This window comes from Cyanistes caeruleus, chromosome Z (assembly GCF_971803275.1).
Source record: "Cyanistes caeruleus chromosome Z, bCyaCae1.hap1.1, whole genome shotgun sequence".
Taxonomy (NCBI): domain Eukaryota; kingdom Metazoa; phylum Chordata; class Aves; order Passeriformes; family Paridae; genus Cyanistes; species Cyanistes caeruleus.
Window position 1 is genome coordinate 6930855 of NC_141732.1, and position 24953 is coordinate 6955807.

The 24953-nt window shown below is 46.9% G+C and overlaps 1 protein-coding gene across 1 annotated transcript; it reads left to right on the forward strand.

Annotated features, from left to right (window-relative positions):
- Positions 1-5057: 5057 nt before the first annotated feature.
- LOC147648053 (serine/threonine-protein kinase PAK 3-like) lies at positions 5058-19784 on the forward strand. Its single transcript, XM_086867799.1, has 15 exons — positions 5058-5291; positions 6189-6226; positions 6668-6790; positions 9700-9834; positions 10112-10454; positions 10898-11065; positions 11388-11643; positions 13846-13909; positions 14594-14642; positions 15386-15498; positions 16059-16176; positions 16857-16956; positions 17424-17620; positions 18959-19096; positions 19515-19784. Exons 5-14 carry the CDS (start codon positions 10191-10193, stop codon positions 19052-19054), a joined length of 1425 nt encoding a protein of 474 aa, XP_086723925.1. The 5' UTR covers positions 5058-5291; positions 6189-6226; positions 6668-6790; positions 9700-9834; positions 10112-10190; the 3' UTR covers positions 19055-19096; positions 19515-19784.
- The last annotated feature ends 5169 nt before the right edge of the window (positions 19785-24953 follow it).

Consider the following 24953-nt stretch of genomic DNA (forward strand, 5'->3'; position numbering starts at 1 on the left):
GATTGGCCTCTTGATCACCTTGTGCTAGAACCAAGCAATTTGGAGCAACACTCCCTAGCACTGTGACACCTCCGCTCTCGCTGCAGCCACGGAAGGGTCTGAGCGGGCCTGCTGTGTGCCGGTGACAATGGCCACGTGTCCTTGGAAACGGGGAGTTCCATGTTCCAGGTTGGGTGGGATGTCACTGAGGAGCGGGATGTGACACGCTTGGGGCAGAGGGAATTCCAAATGGGCAAATGTGGGGAATTCCCAGCCCTGTCCCGTGAATGACTCAGCTGGTTTCCAAGTGCAGAAAGGGGTGCTCCAACCATCCCAGTTGCTGCAGCAGTGCAAACCAGGGCTAACAGAGTGTTTCTGCACAAAAGTGCTGTACTTGGCTGCCTCTGAGGTGAAGGAGCGGCTTAACATCTCTAAGCAGGGCAGCAAGGTGCAGCCCTCCCAGCACTGGTTAGTCCTGCCATGGGCTGATCAGTCTGTGAGCCTTTGAGCACGTACACGGTCACTCAGATATCATCTCCTTGACAAAAGCCCCCAGAGCCTTCCTCATCCCAGCCTCCTAAAAGAAAGCAAGCCAGCAGCACACCCAGGCGCCCACGTGCCCTGCAGGAGGAGCTGACATGGAATATCCTGCACTGATCCTGAACACAATTACAGGCTGAAAGGTGCGCTGACTACTGGTGGCCATTGAAGTTACTGACACATCTGGAAAAATATTTTACACTGTGTTTATACTTGCATTTTCCCCATAGCCAAGCTTATTCCTTATGTAATGCACCAAATAAACCCTTGTCCAGTCATAACAAGGAGAGGGAACAAAAGCAGGTCATTGAAAATCTGTCAAATATTACTTGCCAAAGCTTATTTCCCATGAAATATTGTCTTTTTCTTTTCACCCAACATTTCCCTTTCCCAACTGACCACGTAGAAACCAAACCTGGGATGTTAAAACAGCACCCACTAGACAATAGTCTTCCATCAGTTCTTGTAGGGGCTGGAGTTTTCTCTTGCTATGCCATGGAGACTTCTCTACAAGAAACTGTTCTCTCGTGGCTTTTCATTTCCTGAGATTGGGGCTACCCAAGCCAAAATGCTGCATTGTGACATTCCTCCCATTTCCACAGGCCTCCTAAGACGGCTGTCCATGGGCCATGAACTCATGGGGTATTATTTTAGGGATGAGTTGTTCAAAGGCTAAGGTTCCCTTCATCTGTCTCTGTGATCATCTCTGGGAACAGAGCTTTTCTTCTTTTCTCCCTGGGGGCAAAAGGTCTTCCTCACTCTCATCTCTCTCTCTCTGTTCAAGCTTCTCATGGGATTACAGCTATTCCAACACCTGCTTGGCTTCTTATCAATGCATGCCTCTGCTCTCATCTACAGTTTGAATACTTCATCCCCCATACTTTTCTCATGAATTAAAGGGAGATATTTCAGTATATCATTGTCCATCTCCATGGTCCTACCAAAAGAATATTGCAGCCCATTCAGCATCTCCTGATCCAACTTCCATCTGAGGCTTGACTTCTTCTTTTACTGACCTTGGTGTTATCATGTTGGCTTTCTATGTGTTGTCACTTTTTTCTCTCCCTTGAGAGAGGATTGAGGTCTGCAGGTCTCACCTGTGTAGTGAAGGAGTTATTTCTTGCCCAGGTCACGGCAGTCACGGTGTTGGATTTCAGGCCATTCTGGGCCCCTCTCTCTGCCTGGCAGCCCCTGGGAGGGGCAGCTCGGCCTGGAGCCATCGGTGGGGACTGGGGATGGGATTTAGTGTCAGCAAGATGTCAGCAGCCATGGCCCGACCTTGCCTGGGGCCAGGGGCCTGCAGCCTCCATCCCCAGCCCAGGAGCCGCTGGGGTCCAACCCAGACTCCCCCAGGCCGCACAGGCCGTGGGCCAGCAGGGCCGGCCTCACCAGAGCTCCATTCCCTTCTGGGTCTGGAAGTAACGAGAGCCAGTCCCTGGGCTTGTGCTTTTAACATGGGGATCATCACAGAGGCTGATCTAATTTCTAAATGGTGCAAAATGTTGTCAGTTCTCAGCACTAGCCAGCTATTGGCCTGTCTCAGGCACAGAGGAAGCTTTCAGCAGCTGCTCTCAAAGAAATCCCTTTGTGGGTTTCTTACTTCTTTCCCTAAATGTCAATTAATGTCAAACTACCACAAAGGGCCATGTAAAGCTCACCTAATCTGTGTTCTGCAGGGAGCAAGGGACATCTTTAAAGAGAACAGGATACGCAGACCTCAGGTATTTCCAGGGGTGGGGCACCTACCAGCTCTTGGGCCAACCTATGCCACTGCTGCCCCATGTTCTTTAGACCTACTCTGACTCAATCCCCTTTTCATTTAAAAAATATTCCCCTGCCTTTGAAGCTCTTAGCTTGGAAAATCATGCTTTCTTCTTGCTTTCTTTTCCTTTCTGCTACATCAATTTGTAACATCGGCCAAGCCTGGCTCCAGCCTGGTGCCACTCATCCTTTCAGTGAAACAGTGGAAGGAGAAGACAATAATGCTCTAATCAATTTAGAACTGTTTTCTCCATAGCCAACTTGGAGTAGGATTGTAGAGTAGGATTGTACAATAGTAATGTAGACTAGGATTGCAAATCAATAAAGTTTCTGAAATCCGTTTGGAATTTTGATGAGACTTGTAATGCTAATGTGCAATTACCATCATTGGTGACTGTCATTGCAACATCTTTCCTTTTACCAGAGGGAATGGCTGCCACGAATGTGAAAAATAAAGCTCGTCTTGCCTGTTGGAGAGACAAACAGTTGCATTTGACTAAGAAAGTGTCGAATGAATTGCTAACTGATGTTGATAGTATTAGGTATGCCACCCATGCAGAATCTTGCAGCTATAGATTTTTTGTTATTAGCACATGGACAAAGGTGTGAAGATTTTGAAGAAATGTGTTGTTTTAATTTATCTGAGCACTCCCAATATATTCATAAATAATTGGCATGACTACATGAAAACATGAAGCATATTAGAGAAAGACATGATCCGTTTTCAGACTGGCTTGCTAGTTTGGGTTTAAGGGGTTGGTGGCAGACCTTGGTCAAGAGGGCAATAATGTTACTGATTGTATTTCTGAGCTTTCTGCTGATTCTTCCTTGTTTCTTACTATGCCTTCAACAAATGTTGCACCATTTAGTTCCTCCAATTTTAAAGAAAAGAAGGGGAGATGTAGGACCCTGGGCTGCGTTAGAACAAATTTCACCATAAAGAGAAAGAGTTAATAAGGTGGGCAAGGTTATCAGACAGGGAAGGAACAGCCGTGGTCAGCAAAAGAACACAAAGCAAGAGCCAAAAGGAGATGAGAGATAGAGAAGCTGAACACACAAGTTGTGGTCCCATATACACAAATGTAATTATCCAATAAAAAATGCTTACAAGGACGTGTGCAGCCAATTGTAGAGGAGATACTTTGTTGCCTAGCAAGGCAGACACCCTGGTTCAGGAACAGCATGGTGGCCAACGCTCAGGCCACTCGGTCCAAACCCACACACAAGCATCAATGTGATGGATGGCAGAATGGCGTTTATTGCTGGAGAATTTGACATTTTATAACCTAGGCCTACAGTGTTACTCCCATCTGCTTTCATCACAGCTAGGTGCTATTGGCTAATTACGGGGTTCATTACCATACTAAAGAGGAGGGGGGTTACTATCTTTCCGTTACATCCCGGTATCTTCCGTGTGCCGGGCCCTAGCCTCTACAATACTTGTATGAGTAGATCTGTATACAGCATAAATGTAACCAAGCTTAAACAAATAAACAAATGATCTGATCCTCATATTGGTGCTGTGTCGTTCCTATTCCTTCATGAAGAAATGTAGATCCTGGAACTGAACCCATGGCAATGACTAGCAGAGAGCCTCAGGATACCCCTACTCTCATGTCAATAAATTCTGAGTCGTGATTTAAATATGTCAGAAAATCAGGGGAAATGTTTAGCCTTGTGCATTTCAGCAAAGTACTGAAGATGTCTTAGTTCCATGGATACAAGCTAGTAGGTGAGATGTGCACCTTTTCAGGAAGGGATTTTCTACACAGCCAGCACTGAAATAAAGTAATGTCTCCTTTGGAACCCTGAGCTGGCCATGGGGAACTGGCACTGCTTGGTAACTTTAAGTTTGGCAATTTTTTTGAGTAGGTAAGAAAGGTCAAAATGAAACATTTTCCAGCTCTTTCTCTCTGGTTTACCTTTTTTGAGAGCCAAAGCTCTGTGCTAAAGGTGGCCCGAGTGTGTGCAGAGTAATTAGCTCCCAAAACCCCCTTGTTTTTTCCCAGAAGTCATCATCATTTGTTCCCAGGTGTGTCCAGATCTGGCAGGAAAAAGAGCCCACAGCACAGTGAGCACCATGCCCTGCCCAGACAGAGCTCTCTGGCACTGAGCAGCAGCAGCAGCAGCAGCAGCAGCAGCAGCAGCAGCAGCAGCAGCAGCAGCAGCAGCAGCAGCAGCGCCAGCACTTTTCAATCTGCTCCTGCCTTGGCTTCACCTGGGGGACAGAAGCCTCTGGAAATCAGCACTGCCACTCATGTTCCCAGCTTGGAGCAGCTGCTGCTGCTGCTGCTGGGCAGATCTTGCCAGTCTGACTTCTTCCAAATGGGAATAAAGGCAGAGATATATGTACACAGGAGCCCTGGGCACATCCAATAAATATGCAAATATGTGGAGAGATTTGTTAAGAATTATTTCAGCTGTTATGGCAACAGTGCTTTCTTTCCTGGTTCTTTGCAATGCTTTGGGCCATTCTCTTGGTCTGGTTGCCTTGTCTTTGGTCCCATGTGAGTGCTCAGTTGGGGAACAGGCTGTAGGTGCTTGGGCCACTCTTGCTTTTACTCTTGGATCCCTTGAACAACAGGGTTTGTTTCACCAGGGGACTTTGTGCAGCTTTGTGACAGAGGAGAACTTCCCAGGTTATTTGGTGTTTGCTGTAGGGGAGGTTGGGTTACTTTGCATAAATTTGCATAAATTCCAAGGCAGAACACTTGCTTTGTGATGTCAGGACATGGCTGCCACATTGTCGTGGTGACATCAGAAGGTTGCCTTGGTGCACGGAAGGCCTCAGTGTCAGAGCAGCTCTTGGGCTTGCTCAGTGCAGGAGCATCCTCCTGCTTGAGACATTTGTCAGTGGGCAGCTGCACACTGACAGGAGCCTCGTGATTCTTGTGTTGGAGCAGTGTCTGCAAACTGGCACAGCAGTGCTCCAGTGATGGAGCCACTCGCTGCTGCAGTTTGCACTGTTTACAGCTTTGTTTATTCCGGCTATTACCTGACCAACCTGGCACGTAAGTAGATGTTTTCCTTGGATGTAACCTAACCTGGATTTTGTAGGTCTTCCTGCTTTTTCTTAGTCACTGGGTTGATTTTGAAACAGAAAGACCATTAGGATGCCACTGCTTTGCTAAAGGTCCTGTCAACAAGTTTAGCAAAAAACGGGATGCCTGTAGCCAGGCGTCTGCACGCAGCATTCGCAAGGGTTCCATTCCCTGCACAGGAGAGTCTGTGGCAGCAGAGTCTGTCCTTTCCTCAGTTTGCTGGCTCAAGCAGGATAGCTTTGAAAATGCAGAGACCTTCTCAGAAGGCCTTCTTAAGACTTTGTGGTTCTCCCCACAAATGAGGGAAAGCTTCTCTTGTTCTCAATTTTGTCATGAAAGGATTTGACTAAGTTCACCCTTTTCTGAGTGCTAGAATAGCAATACCCTTTGCAATGAAGTGCAAACTCCAAAGCAGCGAGTGTGTGCTCCTGAATGCTGGAGCTGCTGTTGCTGTGCTGCACAATAGAACTGCCACAGCTCAGGGGGATTTGGGGGAAGGTTTTCTGGGCCAATGTTTTCAGCAAGTTAATGAGAATTACTGCATGCAACTTATCTCTAAATGAAGTACTTGCAAGGGAAAAGAGCAAAAGCTACTTTATCTGTCGGACAGGACACAAGCATTGAGTGTGAAAAACACTTTGCATTTTCTTGATCAAGTTTGTATTCACTTACTAGCAAAAGAGGCCAAAGTGTAGGCACAAGCAAGAATAGTGCCCAGTTCCTTTTTGGATGTGTGAAAGAATGGTGTCCCCTGAGGGATGCTGTCAGAGGAAAATACCCTCTGTTTGGGTTCACTTATTCTATGGGATTCAGCAGCCCAGGCAGTTTTCTCACCCCATTGCGTTCATTTTCCCTTGCTCACTGCAGGTCACCTGAGGCGTGTGTTCAGAGGTGCCGATCCTGAGGTGAGTGAGAAAGGAACCTTTGATATTCCTGTTGTTGGAGAATTGTGGAGCAAGCTGGGAGCTTGGCCTGTGGCAGCAGAGTGTAGGTGGCCAGCTGAGTAGGCTGAAAGGAAATCCATTTCCATGTCTGCAGCAGTGATAGCAAAGGCATTGCTGCCTATTTCCTCATTTTCCACTGCAGTGCTTTAAAAGAACCAGAGACCAGTCTTGCAGAGAGAGCACTGCTTCTTGATAGTAGCCAGGGTGGGAGATCTAATTCAGACAATTTGAAGTCTAGTTGAATTAACTCGTTTTCATTTAGTTGGAGTGACTTAGAATCCCATTGCTATCAAAGTGGATGATTTGTCCTTAGTCGAGCTGGTTGTAGAGATAGAGCTGTATAGAAATAAGGTTATAAATGATAGGTAGCTGCCTGTCCCTAACACTACTATCTGTGCACAGAGCCCAGAACCAACAGCAGACTCTTCTCTGGCTCCCCCTGCTCCTGGAGAAGAGGCCAAAGAGGAGCAAAATGACCACGAGCCTCCAGCAGTGGTCACACCCCAGCCTGAACATTCAGAGACTGTAAGTGCCACTTCTGGCCGGTGTTGTCTTTAGTGCAAGGCACAGCTGCAAGTTCCTGAGCAGCCAGCACTTGCTGTTGGTAGCTGAGGCTGCTGAGTGCTGGAGTCGTGCCAGCACCTAGCAAGTCACCCCAGCCAATGGCAGCTGAAAAATGACTTTTGATATGTCATGTTTAGGCCCCCAATTGCTGGGATTCTGAGAGGGGCCAGCCTGAAGCATGAAGGCTCCCTGTGTCCAGAGGAGGGAGCATTTCAAATACACTCTGCTCGGCCATGTCACATTCTGGAGAGGACACTATGGTCTGGAGAGTCCTGTGCCCTACAGACTGGCCAAGTAGCTGCAGGCACAAAAGATGTGGATCTGACCACACAAGCGCTTTGGGCTGGTTTGTCTCCATGGCCTTCTTGGGTGTGCTTACCTGGGAGTATTTCAGAGACACACTGGGGATGTGAAATTTCTGACTGAAATCAGGGATTTTGGTGCTTTTGTTGCCAGGTTGTTGTTTTGCCTCTTCAGGCAGAGCAGTCAGTAGCAGAGCTTACAGGTGCTCTGAGCCCACGTCTCTTCTGGCTTTTGATAAGCTGCAAAGAGATGATTTTGTTGTCGGTGAATCCATGTGGGGCACTCTTCTCTTGTGTGGCAAAAGACACAAACTGCACAGTTCTGAACCCTTCTTCTGAGTCAAAAACCAGAGACTCCATATGTCTGTTGAGACTTTTCTTTCTGAAGTCTGCAGCTTTGAAAACTCCCCTGGAGCCTGGAGGCTGGGATAAAGCCACAAGTCCTTGAGTGCTATCTTGTGTTGCTAAGAACAGGAAAGACATCTCCAGATTCTGGATGGTGTCTTTAAGGTCAAATGTGTAACTTGGTGCCTGAGCAGCTGCCTGGGACAAAGCACCCAGGGGTGTCGCTCAACAGCAGCTGAACGTGAGCTAGCTTGGGCCCAGGTGGCCAAGAAGGCCTGGGGCATTCTGGCCATGTGTCAGCAAGAGTGGGGCAGCAGGAGCAGGGCAGTGAGCGTCCCCCTGTGCTGGACAGCGCCATGGTGCTTCAAGTCTGCTTCAAGCAGAGTTCTATCAATCCCTACATGACAGTGCTCACTACTTGGGCCACTTTCCTGCCAAACATCCCCTCCCTGCAGCCAAGAGGATTAGACCCTGGAGTGGGTGACAATTTCATCTTTTGCTTTGTTTATTTGTCTATTGCTTGATAGTAGGAAGAACCCTGTGTAATTTCTTCTTCTGCAGCCATTAAAGGTGCTTTGGCTCAACCCTTCCTGCCCACTTGCAGCACTGGAAGAGACTCTGTCAGAATTTGAATTTGGCAGATGGCAGTTCTGGAAAATGCAGTATTTTTGCAGGAGAACACATAGTTTGGGGTGGGGATGTTGGGGCAGAAGGAGCTGTTCTGGTGTCAGGCCAGACAGCAGGGTTTGCACATCACTTTCAGGTGAACAGTGCCCATGCCTTTTGGCAGCCCATGGTTGATCAATAGGTGTTGTGTTTGGGAATTGAGCAGGAAATCAATGGCCTTGCATTCCAGCTGGTGCTGAGAGATCAGAGAGGCTGGGAGGGGCTGGGCTTCATTTCTGATTGCAGCCACTTCAGCACCATCAGTGTGCTTGAGTCCAAGAGAAGAACTTGTCTGAGCACAGATGCACAAAGACTGCAGTTCCCAGAGCAGTGCTCTGGGTCTGGCAGCAAAGCACCGACACAATCCAGATTCCCCAAGAGTGTGATTTATTGAAGCAACAGGAGAGCAAGTTCAGCACTGCTGCTGATGGGGGCACTGGCTACCAAGTGTTGATGTGTGTAGGGATAGAAAATATAGCAAGAGAGTTTATAATAGTGATTATCTATCTATCTATCTATCTATCTATCTATCTATCTATCTATCTATCTATCTATCTATCTATCTCTATTTGATAGCTATCAAATATTCCATTTGAATTTTCCCATCTCTGCTCCAAAGCAGCTGGTGGTATAACGGCCAATTGAAAGGCGTCACTTTGAGGAGAGGAGGAGAGACAGGTTCCATTGACTGATCCAGAGGAGACAGAGATGATTCCTCCTGCAGAGATGGTTGTTTTTTTCCCTCACAGCTCGTTTCCTCCTCCACTCTCTTCTGCTGTGAAACCTTCTTTTTATGCAACAAATTGCTGCATGTCCTAAGGGAGTGGAACAATCTCAAGCTCTAGGTGGAGTTTGGAGAGTTTGGTCATGCATGGATTACATGACACATGGTTTCCTTCATTGGCATCCCTAGGGGTGTGTCAATTCATTTGTTGATGGGGCCTTTTGGAGGATCTCTGTTAGTGCCGCTCAGAATTCTCAGCTGACAAAAGAGGGAGGATAAACACCTTGGTCCTCTTCCATATACTCAGGTGGCCATAGGGGCTCTCTGACCTCCCTCAGAGGATCAAATTGCACACATCCTTATCTCCTGAACGAGCAGGATTTCTAACAAGAGTGTACATGTCAGAAAGGCAGGAATGGTGGTGCAGGCCTGAAGAGAACATGAACTCCACATGTGTCTCTCACAAGGGATGAAATCACACAAGAAGCCACCTGCAGAGCCAGGATGTAGCTGTGGGACAAAGCTGAGTGTGAGTGACTATGGAAAGACAAAGAGGACAGAGCAGAATGGGAGAGAGGCCCTCAGCAGACCCTTGAGAAATGGCACACATTTCCAGTCAGCTGTCCAAGAGTCTGTTGGGGATTCAGACCCAGCTGGACCCTGATTGTACTGCCAGTGTCACTTTGGAATCTGTGTCTCCCCATGGGCAGAGAACAAGCTAGAAGAGCAGCAGCACAGTGTTTTGGGAACGTGTGAGTCCATCAGTGTTTGAGTCTTGGCCTACAAATATTGTGTGGGGAATTGAAGGCCATGTTCTCTTGCTTTCTGTGCAGGTTGTTCTGGAGAAAGAGCAGGAGCAGATTGATTTGTCAGAGATGCCATGCCAGACTGAGGGAGAGCTGTTTCCAGCCCGAGAGCAGGAAGAGCAGCTTGGGCAGCAGGTGGAAGGGACACTGGAGAATGGCCAGGTAAGCCTGACTCAGCAGGTGACAGAGTGCAGGGCAGGAGGAGGGGCATAAATCACAGCTCTTGGGACTGAGGAGGCCAGGAGTCCTAGAAGCACTGAAAGCACAGAGTCTTGTAATCTGCAGAGATCAGCTCTGGGACAGGAGGGTTACAGTGGAAAGAGGGGGGGGTAGGGAAGCAGAAAGAAGTGACTGAAGGAGTGTGATTTTGAGGCTGAAAGAGGGAAAAGCTGAGCCTGATGGCAGCCCCCAGTCACTTGTTCTCCATTTGTGTGTACAGAATATCAAGGCAGTGCCACAGGCAGAGTTGCCTGAAGCTCAGAGTGCCATCGTGGCAGTGAAGAGGAGGCCAGGAAGGCATGAGGAGCACCGAAGAGGAGATGAGGCTCCATGAACAGAGAGGAGATCAACAGAATCAGGTGAGTGAAAGAGTAGAAGTCACTCCACTCATCAAGCTGTCTCTCTCGTGTTTTTTAGAGGACATCAAGGAAAATCTCCAGGCAGAGCTGCAGGAAACAGAGGCTAGGATCGACGCAAAGGAGAAGAGGCTGGAGGAAGTACTGAAAATTTTCATAGAGAAAATTAATCACCTGATTCAGAAGAAGGATTCTCTAGTAAAACAAGTGAGTGAAACAGCGATAGCCACTGCAGTCACTGCAATCTGGTGGTTTCAGCCCCTCTTGCCTTTCCTCTGCAGAGCAGCAGGGAGCTGGGGTGATGCCTCTCAGTGCCATCCCGCTGTAGTGTCTATCCCAGCTGGTTTAAAGGAAACTTGCTGGTGTGCTGAATCCCAACTACTGCTCTGGACAGTGGCACAAGTCATTTTCCCCTTTTGCCAGCACTCATCTGAATGCATTCCTGCTGGCCTCTTCCTGCTCTCCTTATTTCTTCAGGTGTTTTTGCAAGTGAACACAGTCACCCAGATAGATGTTGAACACAAGCCACAAGCTGTCTGTATCCCTTGTGGAATCTGCTCCTCTCCTGCTCGTTCCCTTTCCAAGTCAATGAGCCTTGGCAGAAAGGGACAAGTTGTAGTCTCTGACTGCTTTGTTCTGTTTGACTTGAGGTGGAAATGTTGACATCTCACCTGGCAGCCTGGGAAGGCTTCCAGCAAATGACTGGTGATGAAGAGCCCCAAGGTTGGCGCGAGGCACAGCAACTGTCCCAAGCAGAGATGCTGAAGGTTGAGCGTGTCTCCAAGATGGTGGAGGAAAAGTGGACTCAGTGGGAAGAGGTACAACATTTGAACAAGGAGCTGCAGATGTGTCTGAAGCCCTTGGAGGGGGAAAGGGATCCTTGGGAGGGAGTGGAATGGTCGTTGTTGCAGTCATCCTTCAGAAAATCCATGAAAATGGAATATGAAGGTGTCTATGAACCCAATTAAAACCAACTTCTGGTTTTGACCATTTGGTTTCTGAAGCGGGCATCCAAAATAATCCAGTTTATGAGCTTGGCATGTGGCTAAGAGCAACTTCTTACAGGCTTGTGTTTGTAAAGATAACTTAGGGCAATCTCTGTCAGTCATCTTTCTGACACCAACTCATTTCTACTCTCAGATCTACACACGCTCTTCTATTGAATCTGCTGCATCAGCAGCATCAGCAGCAGCATCAGCAGCAGCATCAGCAGCAGCAGCAGCAGCAGCAGCAGCAGCAGCAGCAGCAGCAGCAGCAGCAGCAGCAGCAGCAGGAGCAGCGTCAACTAAAGGAGCCTTGTTTCCCCAACCAGAGAAGTGGAGCCCGGGCAGTTCATCCATCTCCAGCACTGACACAGATGCTGCTCAGCTACAGGACGACTTCCTGGAGCTTCTGAGTATGGCTTGTGTATTTCTAGTCTGAGGGAGAGTGAATTGTGTGCACGTGCCAGCATAGCTGTACCAAATATTCCTCCTCAATTTGGTGTCACAGAGACATTTAGGGCTCCCCACAGGAACTGCTGTGCTTCAAGGCAGTGAGAGAGCACTCTGGGTGTTCCTGTTGCCTCTGAGGGAATCTTGGACTGGCTCGGGTTTGCCTGGGCTTTGTTTTCTCCTAAAGGCAGAAGCAGAGATTGTTCTTGCATCAGCAGAAGGCTGTAACCTAGCAAATTATCTATGCAAGTGCTGCATGCTAGTGGCCAAACTAAAGAGAACATTTGATTCCTAAATTCAGCTTAGACTCCAGGCTTCCCTACATTTGTCTTAACCAAAATGCTTCAGAGACATTGAATGCTTTGGGGTTTTGTTGTTTTCTTGCAGTTCTGATTTTAATTTGGGGTTTTTCTGGCTTATTCTGGGTTTTTTTTTTGCTAGAGATTTTCTCCATCCTGAAGGAGCTGTTCTGCCCCATGTGTCTTACTGGTGTCATTTTTATGAACATTCTTATTACCACTACACTTGTCAGAACCAAAATGCTTCAGAGAAATTGAATGCTTTGGGGTTTTGTGGTTTTCTTGCAGTTCTGATTTTAATTTGGGGTTTTTCTGGCTTATTTTGGGGTTTTTTTTGGTCGAGATTTTCTCCATCCTGAAGGAGCTGTTCTGCCCCATGTGTCTTACTGGTGTCATTTTTATGAACATTCTTATTACCACTATTACATCTACAACATTATTTGATGAGAATGCTGTATTTTTGTCAATGAGGACTCCTTTGAAAGAACATCAGGTGACAGCAGAAACAGAGAGCAAGAGCAGTTTTCACGGGGCCCACAAGGAAAAAAGTTGTATAACAGTCTGAAATTAATATCCTACTTTTATTCTTATAAAGATATCTCCAAGAGACACACAGACATGGTGTGATCAGATAAAACTTCACCGCAGGTGTTTCTCAGGAGGGAGCCTCCAGCCCCTCCACAGTGTATTCCTCAGATCCATGGCACTTTTTCATATCTGATTCAAATCATTCCCATGACTCTTAGACTGCTACCCATTGGCCCAACCCCTGCTCAGATCAGTCTCTAGGAAAACACATCAAGCCCTCTGTGATTCTGCAGCACAACCCATTTAATCTACTTCTTGCCCATAAGAGCTGCCAGTGTTGTGCCCTCCCATAAAGACCTGGTGGGGCTGAGAAAAGATCCCATTTCACTTGTGTGTACCTGTTGAGACAAAAAAGGGCATTGATCCTCGGTGTGTCTGATGCCAAAGCCAATCCCGTTGTGTCCTGAATGGGGGCAGCAGCTTGTCAGGGGCTCAGGCTGGCTGTGGCTTGTGGCCATGGCTTGTCAGTGCTCATGCTTGGCCTTTGGCAGCCTTGCTGTGTGCCCTGGCCCTGAGGGCTGCTGTGACTGAAGGGGCTGGAGCCTTCCTTAGCTGGGAGAGTGGCGCTGCCGCCCGGCCGGCCGCCGCAGAGCCGAGCTGGCCCAAGGCAGCAGCCCCTCGTCTGGGCCGGCTTCTGCACGGCACGGCCTGGACTCCCGAGAGGGACAGCATCTCCTCTGGGCAGCTGTGCGTGTCACAGCGGCGCCTGAGCAGCACTGCTGTCCTCGCTGCCCTTGCCCGCTGTGCCCACTTGGGAAGGTGGAGGGGACGTGTGCGGTGCTGAGAGGCCGAGTCCAATGGCAGCCACTGATCCGTGCTGTCAGGGTGAAGGGAAGCACTGGTGTTCTTCCCATGGGCCACGGGCAAGGGCGTCTTGGAGCTCAGCCTGCTCATACAGGGTGAGGGTCCTGATGCTGAAAGCCCCCTTGGAATGGGTTACAGCATCAGCTGCTCTGCTTTACAGATGAAAAGCCATTCATTCTTTTGGGAAACGGCTGCAAGTTGGAGAAGATGCCCTCCTCTCCTGGGAATGCATCTCCCTGGGCTTTATTTCCTGACAAGAGAGGTCTTCAAAGGACTGGACAAAACCAGTCTCTCTACTGGCCATTTAGACTGCAGAACCGCCTGGCTTATTGCTCTTGCTCTTGTTGTTGTTGTTGTTGCTGCCCAGCTGACCACAAAGGGTTCAGAGCCCCAGACAGTGGGGCTGCCCTTCGTATCTCCTGGAAGGTGATATTTCTGCATGAAAGTGAGAATCTTGCATTTTGTTTCCCTCAGGGAGAATGGTAAACGTGGAAAATCCCATACGAAAATACACTGAACTGGAAAATCTCCGCAGTGGGTGAGTCCACAGTTACTTCTACACAGCCTTGGGCCAGGTGTTTTGCTGGTGGAATATCCATCAAGTGGGAAGTCAGACAAGCTGCAAACATGTTTACACACCAGGGTTAGTCTGCACCATCTCTCCGTACTGGCCAGAATTTGTAAGTGTGCTCAGAGGGCATTGCCAAAGACCTCCCCATGCTGCCAACCAAGGTCTTGCCTGCAGCAAGGAACAGAACCTGGTAGATCTCCTTGTCTCTCAAGTGTGGGACAGCTCTGTGGTAATTTCCTTAGTATTTGTGTATGTCTCAAGATCATAGAATTTTGCCACACAAATGACAGGAGAAGAACCTTGCTTACCTGAAAGAGCAACCTGTCCCCTTATGATAGCTGTCAGATAACAGTCCTCAGGGACATTTCTTTCCAAGAGTTTGCTAAAGGAAATTCTCCGTGCTCAAGGTTAGACCTGCCCAGTTTGGAAACTGATAGCCGAGATGAAGGAATAAGCTGTCTTTTTGAGCTGAGGCAAGAAAGCCCAGCACTTCAGGAACAGGCCCAGTGCCCATGTATCCTCTGCCTTCTGGCAGACCCCTCCTGCAACCTGCAGCTTTTAGGTATTTACAGCAGAGATCTCCTGTCTGGAGTAGCTTTCACTGCAAGATCTAAATGGCTTCTCCTTTCTTTGCGGCTGTTTTGTTTCTAGGGCTTTTGGAGAGGTTTCTAGAGCACTTGACATTGCCACAGGAGGAGAGGTAAATGTCAACAGCCCCTGCAGACTCTGCTGCTCTCAAGGCCTTTCCCTACAGGTGACATCTGTGCCTGGAGCTTTGGGTAGAGCTGTGTAACAAAGGCACAAGAAGCACAGACTGGTGCCAGCCTGCAAATTGCACTTGGGACAGTCTTTGTCCTTTTCAGCTGCCAGTAGGAAGGCAAGGAGGGCAGTGGTTCCTTGCAAAGAAGGACGTGCCCACTTGCTCTCATTTGCTAAAACCAAGGTTTAGCATGTCACTTAGAGCATCTCTCTGCTCTTTGGGGCTACAGCTTCAGAGTCCTGAATCCTCATTTCTGGCTGACAGCAAATACATCTGAATGTTACTGGTAGCTCATTAGCCACTTGGGAGCTGTACGTAGGGAAAGATCTGCAAGGTGTCCCTAAAAGCCCAAAGGCCTGCCTGTATCCACAGAGTACCATGGCACAGATTACTTCTTTGGAAGTGCAGGCAGAGCAGCAGAGAGTGTGGTCAGAACTTTGTGGGTGAGAGTTGATACACCTTTGTTACCAAGTGGACAAGGCAATGTGTCAGTGGTCAGGTGTTATGTAACTGTCCCCAAGGGAGCAGAGCAATGGGCTGTTGGATTGTCACTTCCTAATTACTCCAATGTCTAATCACAAAGTGCTTTGGCACAGCTTGGCTGTGCCATTCCAGAATCATTTACTCCATGTGAGAAGCTCCATGCCAACTTCTAAAGTTACTCATATTCAATATCATTTTAGGTGGCCATAAAGAAAATCAATCTTCAAGGACTGAGGAGGAAGCAATTAACTGTTAATGAAATCATGATCATGAAGAGTTATAGGAGTCCCAGTGTTGTGAATTATTTAGACAGGTGAGTGGTCATGGTCTTATCCCAACCTGCTTTGGCCACTAGCAGAAAATAGAGCTCTTAATTACTGGTTAATTATTATTTTTCTGCTTATCTCCAGAGGGTGGGAAGAGACTGCATTTTGTCTGCATTCATCTACCTTGATAAAGGCAGTTTGAAATTGTCCAAAAATCTGGATCAGCCCTATCTTAATAATTCAATACCCTGTAAGTTCATTGCGTCTGCATTTTCTCGGGATTGAGTTTTTCAAGTTTCTTAAATGCTGATGATCCGTCCTAGAGAGGATTTCCCTTGGATTGTTACCCCTCTTTCCCATTACTGTGCATGCCAGGAAGACTAGGTGCTTATTTCCAGAAATACCATGCGTGGCAGCTTTTTTATCTGGGCTGTTACATACATGCCTTTCTCCTTGAGACAGCACAGACTGCAAACACTGCACAGTCCAGAGGCAATTTTCCTTTTATTTTGTCCTTGTCTCAAAGGGACCCAGAAACAAGAATTGAGCAAAAAAACAAGTAGCCATACATGTTCATCTGCATGGCCTTGTTTCCTTCTTCTTTCAGCTACCTTGTGCATGAGGAACTCTGGCTGGTGATGGAGTACATGGACGGAGGCACTCTGACTGATGTCATCAGCAAGACTTACATGTCTGAAGGAGAGATTGCAGCTGTCAGTCGTGAGGTCAGGGATCCCAGCTGTGCTTCCAATGGCTTGAGCAAGATTGTCTGGGAAACTGGGGCTCAGAATGGGAGTGATTTCATGGGCCAAGCTTGGTTTCTGTCTTGCTGGTATGCTATGAGCAAGCAAGAGCCTTTCAAGTGAACTGCCTGCCAGTGTCCCTGCACTCACTCTACTCACTCCTTGTACTCTTATCTCCTGCTGTTGTATTCTAGTTCTGTCGCTTCTATTTGGATTTGCTGTTCTCCACCTTGCCTCTCTAAATGCTTACTTTGTGCTTATCTCCACTGAATTCCTTGCCTGTAAAAGCAAAGGTGCTGGTTGGCAGAATTTGAAATGAACAGCAGAGAAGAAAAAGAGACTAATTTCTTTTAGGTCTCAGCTGAAAAGGATAGTAATGCAGCGCAAATGCTGTTTGCATCTGAGCACACCCACTGCAGCTGCAGTCACTCTACCTGGTTTGCAGGGGACAGTCTACAACAGCAGTTGCTGCTGCTGTTTCAAAAGCTGCCATGCCTTTCCTGACAAAGGTCCTGCTCTGCTGCTGTTGCAGCAGCAGGCTCTTCCTCTCAGTGGCACTGTGTTCTGCCATTACATTAAAGGGAATTTTTACAGCTGTTTCCTTGCTTGTGTGATGAAATCACATCACTCATTTTTGCCCCCGTTTCTGTTTTCTCTCTCAGTGCCTGCAAGGACTGGATTTTCTTCACTCCAACCATGTCATCCATCGAGATGTGAAGAGCTGCAACATCCTTCTCAGAACGGACGGCTCTGTGAAGCTGGGTCAGTGTATTCTTGGTGAGGTTCAGCCTCCCAGGGATGTGGGGTGTGGGGCTGCTTTCAGTGACTGCCAGTTCCCCAAAAATGGTGCTGCTGGCAGTGCAGGTGCCCCTGCTGTGAGCTGAAGGCAGAGCTGTGATGTGCACAGAGGTATGACAAGGTACCACAAGCAGTCAAGAGTGGTATTGCTGTGTGTGTGTGTGTGTTTGTGTGTGTCCCTTCCAGAGTGAGGGAGCTACAATCTAAACCTTCAGGGCAACAAAATGTGCTGCTGGAGGAAGTGTAAAAACTGTGGGGATGTTTTAAGTAGCCAGTGCCATATTTCCTTGGATAAAACCCATGGAAACAGAGCAGGGACTGCTGCCCAGGAAATGCAACAGCACATTCTCCAACTTCTACTGGGCAATTCTTTAGCTTGGTTTCCTAATTGACAGGATCCAAATAAAACTAGTATTTTGCTTTCTCCTCAGCTGATTTTGGCCTTTCTGCTCAGCTCACCCCTGAGCAAAGTCATCGTCGCTCGGTGGCCGGGATTCCTTGGTGGATGGCACCTGAAGTGGTGCTGTGTCTACCATATGGCCCCAAAGTGGACATATGGTCCTTTGGAATTGTGGGAATTGAAATGGTGGAACGACAAGTCCCTCATGACCGTAGAGGTTCTCTCTCGGTAAGGAGCAAATACTCTCTGATCCTGCTGTCTTTCTCACCTGTCCCATGTTCTCTGTGCCATTGGACAAAATGCCATTGCCATCTGCTGCAAGTACTTCCACCGTGGCCCCCTTCTAGAAATGTCCCTGCAGCACATCAGCATCAGCTCTAGGTTTGGTTGCATCAGTGAGGCAATTCAAGCCTTACCCCATGCAAACAATCTCCATTCTCAGGCAACATTTTGCTTTGGGTTATCGTTCCAGCTCTTTTGGCTGTGTAGATGGCCCTAATAACAGGAAAAAAGCACCTCAGAACTGGTGTTATCTTACCAGCAATGAAGGAAAGACTCAAACCAAACAAAGTTTCTAAAATAGTGGTTTTTAGAGAAGAAGTGCGCCCCCATTCTTCTCACAGGGAAACTTGCCTGCAACCTGGAGAGGATGGTTTAAAGGCACAGAGTCCTTGCTGCTTCTTGTGCCGTGCTGCTGAAACACTTAGTGACCATATTTGTTCATAAGCCAAGCCACTTTCTCCATATCACCAAGCTGGAGCCTGGTGATGGGGAAAGCCTGCCAAAACCTCCAGTTTGTTTCCTGCCACTTTCTGGCATGGGCCCAGCATTTATGCATTGACTTGAGTATCCAAAGAGCAGAGGCTTAGCAAAGGGATGACACTTCTCTTTCTTCAGATTTCAGCAGGAATGTTCTCCTATTTCCACATAACGGAACCTGAAATTTTCAGACTGCAGAGAGACAAAACTACAGGTGGCTCCAGTGTTCCCAAAAAGACATTTTTATCTCAATACATCTGTGGAGGCATCTTAATGTATCTGTGTTGAATAGGGGATCCCAAATGTTTGTTTCCTTCCCTGAAGAGCACCTGGGGGATTTCCTTCCTTTTCTTCCAAATACCATTGTTTTCAACAACAGGACAAAAAACTTGATGAGTTTTGTTTTATGGCAGCTGTGCTTAAGGGACTAACAAGCACTGCTGAGATGCCTTTTATATAATAATTTTTGGAAAGAGTAGAGTTAGTTAGAATAGCAAAATCCCTCTTCCAAGAAGCCTGTCAAGCTTGCGTGAAACCTCAGAGAAGGAAACATGCATTTATATGTCTTTATTTTCCCACTAACCAGATCAGTCAATGAAATCAGCTGCCAAAGCAAGACCTGCTGGATGTTGGAAAAGCTGGAGCTGCTTTGGGGCTTGGGTTTTTTGATGATACAGGGAAGTCATCTCTGCCTCTCTGCCCGGGCAAAAACTACCACTGCAGCGTGGAGCTGAAACAATGGGCTCTGGGAGAGCAGTTGTAGATGGGAAAGAAGCAGGTGGAGCCTTGTGTTTCTGTTTGCTCCAGGTTCAACTCCTGATAGCCAAAGGAGGGACCCCACAGCTGCGGCAGCCCAAACTCCTCTCAGCTTTGCTGCGTAACTTCCTGAGCTGCTGCCTGTAGACAGATGAGGCACAGCGCTGGTCTGCTGAGGAGCTCCTGCAGGTAAAATGCCAAGGGGCTGCAAGTGAAACAGTGGCTGAGGGATGGGCTCCTCTTCCACTGAATTCCAAGGCATCAGATGTGCCCCCCCTCCTCCTCCCTTCCAATCTTGGTGCTGTTGAACTGAGAATGGTGAGGAATCCTAGACTGGGCAGGGCTGCCAGGGACCTGTAAAGCTCATGTGGTCCGAGTGTCCTGCAGAGAGCAGGGACATCTTTAAAGAGAACAGGATACTCAGACCCGAGCTATTTCCAGGGGTGGGGCACCTACCAGCTCTTGGGCCAACCTATGCCACTGCTGCCCCATGCTCCTTAGACCTACTCTGACTCAATCACCCTTGCATTTAAAAAATACTCCCCTGCTTTGAAGCTCTCAGCTTGGAAAATCATGTTGTCTTCTTGTTTTCTTTTCCTTTCTGCAGCATCAATTTGTAACATCGGCCAAGCCTGGCTCCAGCCTGGTGCCACTCATCCTTTCAGTGAAGCATTGGAAGGAGAGAAGGATAATGTTCTAATCAATTTAGAACAGTTTTCGCCCTGGCCATCTTAGAATAGAATTGTAGAGTAGGAATTTAGAGAAGGATTGTGGAGTGGGAATGTAGAGTAGGAATGTAGAGTAGGATTGTAGAGTAGTAATGAAGACTAGGATTATAGAGTAGGATTTTAAATCAATAAATATTCTCTAACCTCAATTCCTTTGGATGATTCCTTCCCTTCTGTCCCTTTGAGAAATCTCAATGTTTCCTTCTGAAGTGCCAGTTTTTTCTTAGAGGTGAAAAGTGACATGGATGGCTTCTTTGGTATGGTTTGTAAGTGGGGAAGGCTCTTCTTCATGCATCCTCTCCAGATCACACAGCCTTTGGAATATGGCACAGTGGCTAAGTTTTCCGCAGCTGTGGCATTTCCAGTTGAGGCAGAAACAGCAATGGCATTTGCAGGAAAAACCAAAGGAGGAGTGGTGCAACGCAAACATCCCGTGCAGATGCAGTCTGTGCAGATGTGACTTGAGAGTATTTGGGTTCCTGCCACTTGGATTTGTGTCTCAAATGCAATCTCTTTGGCTGGAGGAGAGTCTTGCTCAAGTGAGAAAGCAGAAAGATCAATGAGGGTGCTCTGCAAGGTCTCCTCTGGTGCAGAGCTGTCAGCGACTGGGAGGTGAGAGCGGGCCCGACCTTGGCCAGCCTGGAGCCCCAGCAGAGCCCTGGCAGAGGCTGGAGCAGCCTGAGCCTCGGCAGAGACAGGCTGGAAGGAGGCCCTTGGAGCGGCAAGAAGCAGCAGCCCGGCCCTGGGTGCCTCTTGCTGGGAGAGGGCAAATCCTCCACTCTCAGAGCCAAGCTGGCAGCTGGCTGCTCCTGAGGGGAAGCGTAGCCGTGCTGGGCACAGCACACACTGGTGCCATTGGCCATCTGGAGTCTGCACAGGAGGAGAGAAAGGCAAACAGCAGCTGAGGGCTGGTGCCCTGGCTGACCATTGCTGCTCTTCTGCCGGCTGCCCTGGAACTGCTGGCAATGGTCAGCAGTGTGTGCAGCACTCTGGCACAGGGGGAGGGAGCCGGGCTGCTCTGCAGGCTCCAGCACAGGGCAGTGTCCTTCAGGCACGGCATTTCTGCCACGGGAAGCGAGGCCAGCGTGAGGCAGTGACAGCAAGTCAGGTCAGATGTGCAGGAGGCAGTGCCTCTCACAGCTCTGGGACAAAGTGCCTGCAGTCCTGGAGCTCTGCACTGAGCCACAGCAAAGGTGTGAAATGCAGTGTGTTTTACAGAAATATTCAGGGGCACGAGGCCAGCCTGCTTTGTGCTCTCTGGTGCACAGCAAGCACTGTGCAATGCAGCTGGGAGCTGCTGGGAGAGAGAGAGAGAGTGAGGATGTGCCTGAGGCTTCTCCTTCAGTAGTGATTTGGAAGGGAGCAGAAGGGTCTCAGTAGGCAATTTGTGTTTTCTTCCTTCATTTCTGAATGAAAGACACAATGTGGCTTCATGCAGCAAGAGCACTTGCAAACCTTCTTGACTATAAGCTTGTGTTTGATTCCCAGAAAAGGAAGGAGAGGTGTTGGGAAAATGTTGACATGTAAACAATAGGGCTTAATCTTGTGAATTCTGTTAATTTTAACAAACAGTGCTGAGGCCTGTATTCCTCCACTGCAGTGATTAATGTGTGCAAGTGACTATCTTAGCCTTGAGAATAAAGAGAGTGGTCCTGTTAAGAAGGTAGCTGGGAGGCATTCAAGAGAACAAAGTGGTTTTAGGAGTCTCTTGACATCCAGAGGAGAAGATGAGGAATGGGTGTTTCCAAAAGACTGTGTCAGGGACCGGAGTCAGGTTTGAGGCCCTGCCATATTTGATCCATGTTTGAGCAGGTCACCAAGACAATAAAGAAAACTGTATCGTTTAAAGGGTGGGAACTTGACCCTTGCAAGAGAAACAATGGATTGGTCAATGGGTGGGCAGTTAACTTTTGAAAGAGGAACAGTGCACAATGGAGGCATTGTTGGCATGGAGTCGGTATTCTGAGCCATCATGGTCTCATCTCCTGTGCCAGCCATGTGGGAGCTGATGCTGTCAATGGGAAAATTGCACTCCTGAGCAGGAGATCTAAGGCCTGGCTCTGGCTTGGAGGGGTGAGAAGGATGAGATGCAGATGGATTTGATGCTGGGGATGTCCTGAAATTGCACTGCCTTCCTGCCCCTCCCACCGAGTACCATGCTTCATCTCCTTCTCCTGTTCAACAGGTTTCTGGGAATCCAGGGATTGGTATGTATTATTTGCTACTGCAACTAATAGAATAAATGTGCTTTGCAACCCCTGTTGTGTCTTGACTTCTTTTCTACATGGGTCTCCTCCTGAAGCTATGACAATGACTACCAGAGAGCCTCAGGTCAACCCTACTCTCATGTCAATAAATTCTGAGAGGTGATTTAAATATGTCAAATAATCTGGGGAAAGGTTTAGTCTGTGAGTTTCAGCAAAGTATTGAATATGGCTTTGTTCTAAAAATACAAACTAGTAGGTGAGATTGCTGGGAGTGCACCTTTTCAGGAAGGGATTCCCTACACACCCAGTACTGGAATAAAGTAATGCCTTCTTTCTAATCCTCAGCTGGCCGTGGGGATCAGGCCCTGCTTGGTAGGAAATCACTCTAATTTTTCTCTTGAAGCATTGAGAAATGTATGTTGAGGATTGATTTTAAGCACAAGGACTTCATATGCACAGAGGTTAAGTGTATTACAGGACAGTGGCATGACTAGCATCTGTTCCCCCTTCTAATTTCCTTTTTGCTTATTTTATTCTTTTCCATGGATATTTTTGGCTGCTAAACTGAATCTGTTGAAAACAGGTTTTGTAAACAGGTTTTGTAAATCTGTGTATAAGAGAAGCATAGGAGTACAGTAGCAGTAGAGCAGGGAAGCTGGAAAGCCAGGTCATAAATTCTTCATATCCTTCAGGATGCAAATATTTTCTGCAGCATTTGTTAGTTCACAATAGAAAGGGTAGGATTAAGAAGCATTGGAGTTACTGTTAATTTGTGACATCAGAGAAAGCCTGTAGTTCTGTCACAACACTATGAGTATATCTTTTCATTCCAGAGGAATGCCTTTGCATCACTATGTTGTTTAGTGTCTCCAAATATCTAAAGAATGACATCATTTTCCCTCCTATTAAGTAGAAGAAGAAAGCCTGCTGCAACAATCTGCAGAACACCTTTGTTAGTGTGCTCGTATTGTATTTTTCCCCATCAGGAATAAAGAGAGGGAAATAGAGCATGTCTCTATGGTACTGATGGCCAGGGAAGAAAGGCAGAGGGGTCAACAGCCTTTCATGGGCTTTGAGCAAAAAACCTCACTAGCAGAAGTGACATTTTTGGGAAAAGTCTGTCTGGTAATCATAATCATTGTCCCCACAATACCTGGCAACAAAAATCTTCGATGTGCTGCTCATGGAGGAGGTGATGACCCTCCCAGATTTGCTAGTGCTGCCAGGGATATTGACTTTTGTGGTGGGACTTTGAGCTCAAACCTCCCCAGCGGGGACTCAGTTCAATTTTAGTTATCATTGTGTGCTCATAAGCTACACCCCAGGAGACAAACCTAGCTGTGGATGCTTTCTGAGACATAAGAGAAAACCCCAGAATTTTATGACTGGCATGATCCTTGCAGATGCTATTTAGCATTTTCTTGACCAAAAGAACTTGTCATGCTGCTGCCCTGGGTGTACACTGTATGTGCTAATGCCAAAATGAACCCAGCCTTTACCTGAGCATAGGTGCTCTTTTAGAAGCAAAATCTAATGAAGGAACTCAATCCCTCATGATCACTCTTGTACTTTCAATTCTGCTTTTTCATCTGCCTTTGTAATTTGGTATGTAACTGGAGACTGTGGCATTTCTGCCACATCAAATGTACCTGGAAACTGCACTTGGGAGAAAAAGGTGGGAAAACAAATTGCTGGAGATGAATTTTTTTTTCTTTTAGTAAGGTATCAAAATTGTTATATTTTTCAATATAGTTTTATAGCTAAATTGTTCTTTTCAAATTCCATTCTAAAGTCATAGACATTTTTATTATTTTTTTGGTGATACTTTTCAGTGTAAGAGGTACTTTGGGGTGTGGACGGTCTGGGGCACGGCAGAGACATCTATAGTTGAGTTAGATGTTAGTAGTTTATTTCAGGGCGTGGGCGATAGAGCCCTGCTAGGAGCCAGCAGATGAAGCTCAAAGCAGGCTCAGAGGGAACAAGACAAAAGGGGGTAAAAGATGAATACATGATTTCAAGACTTAAGATGGCTAAGAAAGAGAGTAAGAACAGAAGTGAGAGAGGTGGGAAAAGAGAGAAGCAAGAGAGTAGCAAGAGCAGAGAAAGAGAGCAGCAAGAGAGACAAGAGAGACAAGAGAGTAGCAAGAGAAGCAAGAGAGCGAGCTCTCCTTTACAATTACTTCTATAACCTCTACATTTGAATATTCTATTCCTTTACTAACCAATCTTTGAAAGTATACTAATACAGTAACATTTGTGTGCGACCTATAGAAATCGCTGCTTTTGCATATTTTTAGTTATCTCAGGGGTACTTTGGACTTTTCCTTATGAGGTTGGGGAGAGGGGTCTCAGCTTAGTTTTACTGGGGGAAAGAATGTGTTCTGGCATAGCAGACTGGTTTCTTTGAATTATTCAAACTGTGCTTTCATTTGTATTTCTTCTTTAGCCTTTCTGGCTAAGGAGTCATGTTTATAATTCCTTTCTGATTCTACCTTTCCAACATTTCAGAACTTGAGATGGTGTTTCCTTCCTTATTTTTGTATACATACATACAAAATAAAAATAATTTATGACTCAGCTGACTGCTGCAGACTCAAAATTTGATGGTTAGTTTTAGAATGATTGATTTCTTATAAAAACTTGGCATCTGCAGATCCTAAAGTTCTTTAGAAGATGAATATAATTATCTATGTCTTGCATATAGGGAGTCTAAAATATAGAGCATTACATTGCTTTTTCAAGATGATGAAAGAAAACTGATATTGTTAAACAAAAATTAGTAGGGAATAATATTGATGGAACTTACATGTGAAAAAAGTAGTTTTTATCATTCTATAGTTATCAAAAATTAAAGCAAAACTTAAATTACTGTATAGATGTGAATAAAATGAATATTTTTGAAGCTCAAACTTATAGAAAAATTTGTGCCTACAGCTAAACGGTGGCTTGTCTAGACATTTGATAGCATCCTTGCGTGTTTCTACCAGAAGACAGCTCAAGTATCAAAAGTGGGGATTAACTGCTTCACCATGACGTGCTGTGCAAAAGTGACACAAAAGCTCTGTGAATGTCAGTCTAAGCTGCCTGTAGTCCTGCATTTTCAAGATTTTA